General features: G+C 30.3%; 1 protein-coding gene across 1 annotated transcript in view; it reads left to right on the top strand.

Annotated features, from left to right (window-relative positions):
* Positions 1–1322: 1322 nt before the first annotated feature.
* LOC107437058 (dynamin-1) overlaps positions 1323–12828 on the top strand; it is a gene marked incomplete in the record, with an annotated part of 39643 nt that continues 28137 nt past the window's right edge. Inside the window, 3 exon segments of the mRNA XM_043049395.2 lie at positions 1323–1506; positions 7774–7845; positions 10246–10411. Coding sequence (XP_042905329.2) covers positions 1500–1506; positions 7774–7845; positions 10246–10411 — 245 coding nt within the window.

Genomic DNA, 12828 nt, shown 5'->3' with positions numbered 1-12828 from the left:
AAAAAATTCTACCTCCACCACTGTTTCCTTGGATCTCACTCCCCAATGAATCGCCTTTTGCATAAATTCCATTCTTTTTCTCAAGTTTCAGGACATCTTCAACCAAAAAGGCATAAGTAAATACAATATCATTCCCTTCCACATTCCAGTTTTCCTAACAGATCTCCCGAACCTCTGTCTTTATGTACATGATCTTCCATATCAAACTACGAAAAATCCCAACGAAATCCTCGCTCTCTATCAGGAAACCCTCCACACCCTTTGGAAAGATTTTACCATCCTGGCTACCGATGCCTCGAAATACAATACGAACACAGGTATTGCCGCTATTAATTCAAGGAACAACATGTGCTTTATCTCTCAAATCCATCCTATTAACTCAGTTTTTACCGGAGAAGTTTTAGCGATTTGGTTAGCAATCACAAAATTCACCACCCTAGTATCTTGATTACGTTATTTTATCGGACAGTAAGTCCGCAATCACTGCCTTCATCTCGGCTACCCATAAATCCCCTCACAGAATCCTCCTCTTACAAAAACAGATCGTTTCAGCAAGTGCAAGAGTGAAATCTCTTACGATCGCCTGGACACCAGCACACGTTGGCAATCCCCCCCCCAACGAAACCGCGCATAAACTGGCCAAACAAGCCACCAATGCCCCTCTAGCCTTCCCTTTTATCTCCCATGAAGACTTGTCATATTCAGCATGTTTAGACTCAAACCACGAACTCAATAACCTCTGGATCAACTCAAAACACCACAAACGTTTACCCTTTGATTACCCTGTTAATAAAACTTCCCTCAATCAACTCCCAAACCGAAAATACGACATCTTAATCTCGCGTCTCGAAAGCAACGCAATCCAACTTAAAGCAATATATGCAAAAATAAGGCTCGTGGACTCCCCTTTGTATGATCATTGTCAGTCTGCTGAATCTGCTAACCACCTCCTCTTTGAATGCAAAAGGTTCGAACCTTCCCACTTTCCCTTCATCGTCTACTTAGCTATGACTAACATTATAGTCTTCTAAAAAACTTAGTGGTTTTTTTTAAAATTTTAACTAGACGATTCTAGTTTCCAGTCTACAAATCGCTAATTAAATACAGTAACAAATTTTCAATTTCATTGTTGTAAGCCTCTCTGATCGCTTCGTTGATTGTGTTTTTTGTTAAGAGTTTTCCTTTGTTAAATGTGTGTCTCCAAAAGTATTCGAACCACCAAATTTTAGATTTTAAATTCTCAGAAAAGTGAACATCTTTGCACTTTCACTTTTTCATCATCATCAACAACAACAACAACTCAACTCAATTCCCCTTACAGTACAGAGGATAAATGGGAATAGCACAGTTCCTCACTTCACTCAACCAATCCTCTCCCTCACCATCACAAGTCCTCTTCTTCATCCAACCCAAGAATCCTCCTCTTCATCAAACTCAGGAACCGAAGAGTCCTTCTCTTTTCTAGGAGGTGAAAGTTTATCTCTAGTGTAATAAATAGGATGTCTGGTAAGAAAAAATATTTTTTATTTTAAATCGTTATTTCTGACGCGCTCTGCAAGAATGTAGAATTGAAGCTTAACAAGACAAACTTTTCAAGATTTTTCTAAATTGAAAAATTAATCGTCTTAAATATTATAACATTATCAAATATTTTATTATATCTGATGAGAAAAGAAAATCTTTTATTAACTTTGAATAATGTTGCATAATTATATAGATATGAAGACGCACCTTTTTAAGAAACTTAATTCGTTTTTTTCCCCACCTCTCGAATATAATCTTAAACAATAGTTATTTCAAGAGTTTCGTAATTGTATTGAATTTGGAATACGAGATTAGTTTACGTATTTTACTTTAAATTGATGAATTTTTTGGTTTCTAATATTTTGATTTATATTCTGAATAAATTATATTAATAATATTGCCTTCAAAATTAATAAAATACTAAATTTCTTACTGTAAAGTTTTTTTTTTCATCAAGAAAATCCTAAACTTTCAAGACAAAATGAAAATTTACAAGAGTTTTGTAAATTGGGTAAAATTCAGAATTCTGGAATCATTACCAAATGGCAGTTTCCAAATTAGTACTGTCTCGGGAAAATAGGTTTTTTCTTATCAATGTAGGCTTCATGATTTCAAGTTTTTCCAGTGATTCTTTACATCGGAACTAGTATTGAAAACTGTAATATATATTATTTTATAAAATCTACATAGTAAAACAAATTTGTAAATTTTCGTTAGAATTGGTTTTAATTTGCAAACGTTATCGGGTATTAGAGTATGAAAATCTTTGTTTGAAAAAGAAGTCTACAACTAATGAGTGTTAATCTTAATTTATTTTGCTTTTTTCCGAATTTTCTTTTGTAAGTTTACAGTAAGGTTATCGAAACACATTTTTAAATTCACTCTTAAATTATTGACTCTCTTATTTTATTTTTAACTTCGAATGCTAACTTCAAATCTAGGAGTCTGTTTAAAAATGACGAGTCCTTCATGAATTATTTTTTCCTGAAAACGTTCCCTTTACAAACTATTTGATCCATACGATTTGATACTATCTGTCGAAATCCTGCTAAAAGTATTTTTCAAATTTCTTTTACCGAAGAAAAGTTTTGAGTAGCTTGCACTTGAATTAAAAGCTTCGATTTTACACAATACGAGAATAATATCACTGGTTTCATAATGAATCCAACTGAAAAGTAATATTGACAGAAACAAAAATATTTAATAACATTTAAAAAAATTAAGGATTTGTAAACAAAATAAATGGCCGTCAGCAGCCGAAATACAAAATTTTATAAGATCTATCTTAACAGAGAAAAACCACCCTTACGCAGCGGCCCCTCTTCATTTACTCTTTTACTTTCAGTTGGGACGTACTAATTTTAATTGGGTCGTAATCAACTCAAACTTTAGCAGTGATCCCTTATCAATAAACTATTGAGAATTGATTGGAATCTGAAACAAACTAATATTTTAAATATTTCCATGAAATTATTAAACTTTTCTGAAATCTCAAATTTGGCAACTTATTTCCATATAAATTGAAGCAATTAAAATCTGTGAATAATTCTGTAACTTTATAATAAAAAATAAATAAATATCATTCACTTTTCCTTTTCACAAAACTGTGGCTATTTTCGGATTGACCACTTGCGTTGTTTAGCAAGGTGAATTCTTTCCTTAAATGGCAAAACGTAACATTTTTCATGAATAGCTGTTAAAAACTCGCAAGTCTTGTAATTTCATAAAAGCATTATTTATTTTAATGACAAAAAGACTTAGTTAAACACTGTAATGAAGGTTCATTATAAGAAATACTTATTCCTCGTGCATGAAATAAATGGTTAATTCTTTTTGTTTTGGAATTGAGATATTGTCAAAAGATTATATTTATAATAAAAAATAAATAAGCCACTTAGCCATTTAATAATACAGCATTAAACACCAGTTTTTTTCTGCGTTAAAGGTAAAATCTCACAAGCACTGTTCACTTCCAAACAAAAACTTTTCAAATTTGCGCTTATTTAGATCTAAGAGAAACAATTATTCATCATTGAAATATCTTTAATCTAAAAAAATCCAATTCTTTATAAATTTTTAAACATGAATGAAAAAAAATTCAAACTGCCTTATTTTTATTGAATATTTTAGTACAAATGTAATCCCGGTAATATAAGATTTTTTTAGTAACTATTAGACTGCTTTTTTTATGATTAAAAAATACCGAAAAATTCTAAAAAACAGATATAACCCTAAGGATGAGGATAAATTGTACACAGATAAATTATTAAAATTATAATATATTTTTCAAATTGATCTATATTTTTCTCTATGTTGAACCGAGCTGTTTTCATAACCTCCATCTTTTTCATTATCACTATGTATTTTTGCTTGTAAATAAAGCGTTAGAAAAAACACCATATGAAATGGGGCAGCTGTCACCATATAAAATGGGGCAGCTGTCACCATATAAAATGGGGCAGTGTCAGAAAAAATATAAAATGGGACACCTGTGTCCCACCTGCGTCAAAGGATAAAAATTATGAATTAAAAGGCCTCCCTAACTGCATTTTTCGAAAGTAAAATTTCGTACGAAATCTGTTTTTGTTGTCCGTAAAAAAGACTTTGAAATATTTTAAAATAATCTCTTCGTAAATCAACAATATAAATTTGGCGTCACATCTTCACAAATTACGTTGTACAGCGTAAAGTAAAAACGAAAATACATATAATTCTATTCGGTTGATATTGAATCTGAGTTCAGAATTAACGAAAGCATATTTTTAAAATCTTGTTTAGATAACGTTAAAAATTTTTATTAATTCCGTATCGTGTTTTTTCTTAAATTCGGCCTTTATCGGTAGGATGCTCCTATTTTTCTTTCCCGCAAAATCCTGAAAACGAGGATTCATTTTACACAGAAAAATTATTAAAATATGTATTTCAAATTAATCCTTATTTTTCTCTGTTGAACCCAGCTGTTTTCATATTCTCCTTCATCTTTTTAATCTTACATTTTAAACTCCACTCTGTGGAGGACTAATAGATTTATTGTTTTTTAAGTTTTATATTAATTTGATTAGGGACTTACGTACTCAACCACTAGTTATTGTATCACTGACCGCAGTTGGTTACCTGAGCCATTTTCTTAGTGTTTCTAAGTAAATGATCTTCCTAAATTTATTTTAGAATGATTACTGCAGAAAATTTTTAGAATGTTGTGGAAACGCTAGTTCGCTATTTCACTATAGTTATTTTTACCTCTATTTTAATGTTACTTTTTTATTCCAATAAACAGTATGGCTGCGAAAAAATGTACATGAAATATTTTTATTCTAATCTTAGATTAATATCTATGTTCAAACAAAATAAGTGATAAAAAGTTCATTTTATTTTCCTTCTAATAACATGTATCGAGCTATGAAAGTTTTTATTAAGTCAGTTATTTTCAAAGGTTAGATCAAATTTTCTGGAAATTTCATTTATACCAACCATGAGCTCATATGCAAAGTTTTATTTGATGTTCAGATGCTAGTAGTTTTTTTTCCCCAAATTATTGTCAAAAAAAGGACTAACTACGTGCAAAAGATATAAATTAATATCTGAATAAGGAAGAAAATTTTTTCATAATGTGACACCTGTATTTGTGTAAATTGCAGTAAAGCTAGAATTGGAAACAGCAAAGCCCGCTTGTCAGATAAAACAAAACTCTGAAAAGAAGAAAAAGATTATTGTTTAAAATCCCAACAAACTACTAGTTATGATTTAAATCAATAATTCACTGCAATTTATCTCGAAAATGATTTGTAAAAATTTTAAAGTGTTTTTCTTTACATTAATAATATGCTGTATGATTATATGTCATGATATGTGTATATTTTTAAACTCCAGCTTTGGGGCAATCTTTCAAAATGTATACAGGGGGATTCAGTTCAGCGATTACAAACTTAAGCGTAAGGCACTTCATAGGAAACAAAATCTCATAGTAACTCGTGACCAGGTACGCCGGTAGGAGCGCTTTCCCTTTATGAGTCGACTATTCATGCCCATTTGAAGCGGTACTCTTATCTGAATTGTCTTAGTTTCATGTTTCATAATTATAGTCAAAATAAGCCCGAAATAGGTGTTTTTAAGTTATTTACTCATTTTGCGAACTAATTGGTGAGCTTTGCAAGTTAGTTTTCAAATTAATAACTATGAAGATGAACCTATTTGAGTACAGATTTTGATAATTATTACTAAACAAAGCTTAAGTTAGTTTAAAAAAAGTAATATTTCGAATGCGCATGAACAGCCCGTCTATAACGGGTAAGTGCCCCTAGTGGCGTAGGATGACATCAGTATACCCATGATCTTCACTCTTTTTAGCCATCCAATCTCGCTTTTACATCGGAATGGGCGAAAGAACAGGGAAAGACACAGTAAAGTAACAAGTCCGTATCTTCCTTAGAATTACATAGGGTCAAAGGAAGGCTGAACCATCTTTACTGTTCGTCTTCGACATATATTTTTCCCTTTTTCTTTACTTAGTATTGCTTTTTCGCTGCAATTGTAATAAGGCTTTTTTTATGATAAAAATTTAATTAGTAGTATTTGTTTGCTTACTATTTGCGTATTTAAAGCCTGAGAGAGATAGAATTTTAGATATGTATTTGTATTAATTATGCACAATTTATTCGTATTAATTTTAGGTGTCTATGCTTCTATTTTTTGTTTGCATGATATATTAATAGAAATATAAGGAATACAGGTGGTTTTTAAAGAGTGTCTAGAATATGTATGAGGAGTTAAGAGTTCAATTTTGGGGGGTCTATAGTTTTCGTGGCAGAATTCGATTTTTTTTCAAAAAAAAATTTTATAACTTCTTTTTAATTTGAAACTACATATTTATGAACTTAAAGTCGAAAATTTCCGGGTTTTTTCACTCTTATTTGATCGTTACAGTAATAGGGTGAGTCATTTACTGTGATAACGACCGGAACAGGTCCGTTCCTAACGCTGTATCTGTTTAGAAAATTATTACGGCTCCTTCGAATTTAGAAAAAAAGAAATAATTTTCGAGTTAGATGAAGCCCATCTAATATCTAATGCCTCTGCTCCAAAAATGTATTAAGTTAACACTTAATTAAAATGTTTCCCGGGAATTATTCCACTTTTAGAAGCTACACTTATTTTATGTTAGTAAAATTATGTTAATGGTATGGTTATTACATTTATTTATGCTAATAGAATTCCGACGAATTTGTATTTAGATAAAATTTATAATAAAATTATGTAATAAAATCTATAATAAAATTTAAATTAAAATTATTTATAATGCTTATTTTGAAACATCAATACACTAAGAAATTTTAGTGTTTCTCAAAATCAAAAATAATGGTAACTACTTAACACCCCAGAGGCGTAGTGAAACGTCATATGTAACTCTTGGATTTAGATGTTGCTCTACACCAAGATTCAAGGATGTTCTGTTATACCACTTGGTGTAAAGTTTCTGCAACCATTTTTTTATGCGGTACACTCAAATTTATAATTTACAGTATGATATGATATACATAGGAGTCAAGAAAGCTATTTTTACGTTACAGTATAAAGAAAGGATTATTAATTTAGGATGCAGGAACGCAAAATATCTTATATTAAAATTAAATTGTTAATTTAACATACATTTAGGACAGTGAGAGAGTATTAATATGGAGACAAAACTAAAGCGGATAGAAATCGAAAATTATTTAATAAAATTTATAGTTTTATGTGAATTTTCTTATGAAAGTGAAATTATCTTAATTATACTACTAAAAACATGCATGCTTTTTATCAGAGGTAACTACTGTTTCTGCGGAATGTTTGAGAGATCTCGTATTGTAAGCAAACTACTGATGTCATTTGACAGTTTCTAATCTTACGCCTTTATTGGTGAAAATAATTTTTAAAGACAACTGATCTTACGGTAAGCTTTCTGGTTTATTGGTGTTAAGATTTAACAACACTCATTAAATTGTGCATGAGCTCTTAATTTAGTATTAATTTGAAATGACATACAATTTTTAGAGTTTTTCATCACTGAATTTGGATAGCTAATGCATTATAGTTTTTAAGTAAAGTACATTAAATCTTTTGTTGTTGACGTATGCCTGTTTTAGGCAGAAGAGGTGCGATTGTTCTTCAGTGGCGCCATTTATGGCCAAGAATTAAACCTTTTAATTCTCAAATGTGAATTTTTCGTTTTATTTTGCTCTTCTTTTTTTAATTGTTCTGTTTCCTCTGCAGATTCAAATGCGGAACCTTCGTCTAGTTCTGAGTTCTTCGACGCTTCGACTGGCGAAGAAGTTGAAAAGAAAGGTAATTATTTACTTAAGTTAACATTCAAGCACTGAAGAAGGTTCTTGTTTATATAACTGAAACTATAGTATGACAATTTATGTACTTTCATTTGTGCTTTATATACATTGTTGCTTTATATACAATTTGGTTTTTGCTTAAATATACATTTGTTATAAGCAAACATATACTACCATTTCCTTTATATATACATTTTTCATTTGTAGAACATTTTGTGTCTACGCATTAATGGATTTTAGTCGTGATTTCAGTAAACCTAAACTGGCCTTAATTTTCGCAAAAAATAGTTTTTATTTTTACGTTCGTCATGTAAATTCCAAGCTCTCTATAGTATGTGTCATTTGTTTGAAATACTTTTAAATTGCTTAAACCATTGCTTAATAGTAAGCATAACGCTTAACGTAAGCATAACGCTTACTATTTTAATATTTTTAGGAAATTAAAAATAGTCACAAAACATTTTAACAAGAAAATAATCTTTTAGAAAAGAATTACGCTTAAAAATAAGAGCTTGCGATGGTCTTGTTAGAAACCAAAATTTATATTATACTCGAGTAATAGTATACTGAGGTGGCGAAAATGCACTTAAAATAGTTAAATATTTTCGAATAATTTTTAAAAAGCTTCTTGCAAACTTATTAAAAAAAATTTTAATTGTACTAGCAGCCATTTTAGTGTTGGTCTAGTAGTGTGATGTTAATAATAAAATTGTATCAACTAACTGTACTACACTTATTTCCTTTCGGTTTAAAAGTGCCAAAATATTAACTTGTCTAAACATGATAAAGGAAATAGAGTTTGGAATTCAATTTCGGCTAACGTGACGTCCTTGACTGATAATGAGTTTCAGTTGTCGTTCCGATTGTAACAAAATTGCTCAAATCGTATCAAATGCTTCTGTGTTCGGGTTCAATAAAAGTTTGAATTGTTTCCTGACCACTGCAAGAAAAATTTAGTACCCAAATGCGTTTAACACTATTCTGATAAATTCCCAATAAATTTAGCTCCATTTGATTGAACTCCAAATGAATTTAGCTCTATTCTAAATTTCAACTTAAATGTTGTGCAAGTTGCAATGCAATTTATAACAGTTTCCCTAATAGTGCAAGCAAAAATAATTACTATTTTATCACGAACAGGAATTTTATCCTTTTTGATTCGAAAGGCTGAACTTTATTGCGATCATTTGTATACAGACTGTTCATTACCAAAATTTAATCTGTACGAACAACTTAAGTGATCCAGGGCTTTCTCGAACCTAACAAAAGAAGAAAAAATAATAATTATCCTTTACGCTGCATAACATTTAATTTCGACGTCAGAAAACGTGAAACCGTTACTTTGCCTACGAAAGAATTACAAAATCACATTTAGTAGTTTGTTTTTAATTGTTATTTTAATATTATGAGCATTAATATATTCATAATTACGCCATTTTATATATTTGAGCGTTTCGAGTTTTATTGTTAAAGCGAGTAATTTTTATATTTTTGTAAGTGGAACTGTGAAATAAAGCAAATTTGTGTGTCGTAAATTGTTTTATGGAATAATTAAGAGCACTGACATCATTAACTATTTCTGATTTGAAGTGTAAATTGAATAATGATTTTGTCATATTTAAAAACCTAAACTAAGTAAGAAGCTTTTGTACATATGGTTAAATTCAGACTTGGAATGCCTGACTGGGTTTTAATGTCTTAGAGAACGACGACATTGTGCCTATTGAAATTATTCAATACAATAAAATAATTACTTTTAAATCTAAAAAATATTTGTTTCACTTTATCTTTAAAAAAATTTCTTTGATTTTATTATTATACTCGAGGTAAAGATGTATAAGTAATTAAGAACTACTACTTACAAAAATATTAATTACTTAGGCTTTAAATTCTAATGCGTTTTTTTGAAACTAAATTGAGACACTAATAACTTTTATAAGTGATCAATCATAATTTTTATTTTAAATCAAATATTGCATTCCATAAATTTAACTTTTCCAGACATAACCATGACTAATGGCAAAGCGTAACAGAGTGCTATAACCATTGCTTAAATTGAAATAACAGATACAAAATTGCTTTTGTGACAACTATTTATAATAAAACGAGACAGCCCCTATATGTAACAGTTAGTTACGATTGTTGTTCAGCCTTGGGCAAGCTAATAGACACAAAGTTAAAACGAAGAATATAATTTTAAAAAAAAGTTTTTATAATTTTTGAGAGACCTAAAACTATACTATTGTAATTAGCTTCTATCTACGTCGAAAATTACCCTTTTCTTTCAAAAGTGATGCTTCTCACATTTTACCTTTTTAAATTTTGACAAAATCATTCTCGTCATTTTCATCTACATATAAAACTTAAATTTTTTAATACTATTTTAAATATCTCCTCATAGGTACAAAACAGAAGGGAGCTATTGATCTGATAGACGTTGCGAATAATCTTCGAACCAAACTTGCGGCCTGTGGTCATAGTCTTAATAATGTGTCTCTACCGCAAATTGTCGTCGTTGGTGGTCAGAGCAGTGGCAAGAGCAGCACCGTTGAAAGCTTCGTCGCAAGGTTGGTAGATTTTCATACAGGGTTATTTAAAAATATGGACAAAGTTTATAAATTTGTATTTAATACAAGATAAATTAGACATAAATAATTAACATACTAATGAGAAGAGGACTCAAAGTTCTGTTTACCTTGGCAGGTGATAGTTGCGTAAACTGCCACTAAGGTGGTGGTAGGGTAAAACTTGTAGTTGTAGGACGTATTGGGTAATCTTTCCCGTGCAACAAAAGGCAAAGAGCGGGACACATTGAACTTTTATAATGTATGTTAAGAAAACTTTCAAACTTGAACATGTTTTTTCGAGGCTCATTTGCAAAGGAAAATAAAAAAAGCTACATTTTTAAGTACCTTTCACTTGTAACAAAGCTATAATTTTAAACTGCTATAAAGAATTATCTAAGTTTTAAATAAATAAATATTTTAAATAATACAATAAATAAGCATATTTCATAAATATATATATTTTAAATAAATATTTCAAGTGTTATTAAAAAAAAATTAAAAATGGCCTATTTGGCGAAATTTTTTCTGATGGGATGAGAATTAGCAAAATCACTGCCTTATTCTTAGTTTTTGCAAATTCTTATGAGTCCAGATCATGCAGAAATTGAAATAAGTTTTTATACATTGAAAATTTAGACCACAACTGCTTCATTCTTCTCAAAACCATTTTATTAAAACCTTTTTGTCTTATTAAAGTTTTGCGCCAGTTTGAGAATAAACATAAGGCGCTGACTAAAGATAAGCAAAACTTGACCTAACAATCATGAACAACTAATGCAAACTCGTAGCAGTTATGAAATAGCATACTATTCACAAAAAGCATTATTTCATGCGACGATAAAAACTTCGAGAAACAAATAAAGCAACCATAGTCTTTAAGAGTCATCATAATTTCAGATTTTTGTCAGAATTTCAAAATAACTATTTTTTGATTGTGGTTTATATGAAAAAGCAACAACATCCCTAAGTTTTGTTATGTTAAGATAATCGTGCCGAGTTATGGACATGTACTAGTTAATACCAAGGGGCAATGTTGCTTTTCAGAATTGTTTCAAAGTTAGTGAAAAATTAGAGTTTTGGCATTTTTCTGCCCGTAAAATCATGATAAAACAACAGCATCCCAATAATTTTTTTTCCTGAATATTAAAATTTTCTATTAGGATAAGTTCTGTGACACAACTTTCCAAAGTTATCGATGCTTTTAGTTGATATAGCCATTCACAAACTTCAAAAAAATGCTAAATCTGCAATTTTTTTCTAGCTTTTCTCAAAACATCATCGTTCAAAAGACTACTATCATCTTGAAGGTAAATGTATCTACTAACGCATGGGAAAAAAATCAATGGGATTCCCTATTGTCAAGAAAAAAAATTATTAATTTTGCATATAAATGCTTTGTTAAATATCACACCCATCCTCCTTTTTGAGATGGTAAAGATGGATTTTTCCCTTCAAAATATGCTAAATAGTTTTCATATCTATTCAATATGCTATATTCAATATGCTAAATAGTTTTCATAAGAACTCTATGTGTAATGAAGAGATATAATTATGGAAGGAATTATTCGTTTGCTTACACATTTAATCTCCAAGTCATCGTTTCTGTTAACAATCATTTCACCAGGAACCTGTATGTTGTTCACTGGAATAGTCCTATGAAAAAAGTGTCACATATAACGGTAAATGGTTAAAAACGCTATATTATCCCTGAACTGCACAGCCTTTATAAACAATGTGTAAGGACATAAACTTTTCCTTCAAAAGATATTTAGCTTTCCAAAACCACAAAATGAATCTTTGCTTGACATATTTAACTTTCGAAAAACAGCAAGACTGATCAAACATTCTGCATGCAATTGAAACGGATATACAGAAAAATATCAAAACATTTTGTCCAGAAGATCGATAAATAGAGTTCAGCATTGCATTCTAAATTTGAAAAGGAAAATAAAAAGATCTAAAATACATCAGGAAAGTACTAATTTTTATAATTGAAGAAAAAACAGGAATGTTCCCAAAGTAATAATATCCATTTTCAGTAATACGAGGGTTGTAAATTAAATAGTGGCAACTTAACCTTTAAACTCACAGAAGGACGGGCATGCGCAAATTAGATATGGCAGCTGTGAGGTGGGACTGTTGTCGATGTGTAGAGTGCAAAAAAAAGTCGATTAGCTTAGAAGGGTAGTTGTTGTGTGGCGTTAAAGTGAGGAGTTTCGTTTCCATCGCTCTAAAGCATGTTTTCAAAAGGTGATCAGCGGTCGTGGCTTACAATCGAGGTTGCCCGTGGCAAAAATGCAACAGAATGCTATCGAGGATTAGTGGAAGCCTTTGGAGCAAATGCTTTACCATATAGGACAGTAGCACGATGGATTCAAGCATCTCGTCTTTTTTCGTCATTAAGCCTTTTCACAACA

Source organism: Parasteatoda tepidariorum, chromosome 4, assembly GCF_043381705.1.
Source record: "Parasteatoda tepidariorum isolate YZ-2023 chromosome 4, CAS_Ptep_4.0, whole genome shotgun sequence".
Taxonomy (NCBI): domain Eukaryota; kingdom Metazoa; phylum Arthropoda; class Arachnida; order Araneae; family Theridiidae; genus Parasteatoda; species Parasteatoda tepidariorum.
The sequence above is the reverse complement of the archived record's forward strand: the minus strand, read 5'-3'. Positions and strand labels throughout refer to the sequence as shown.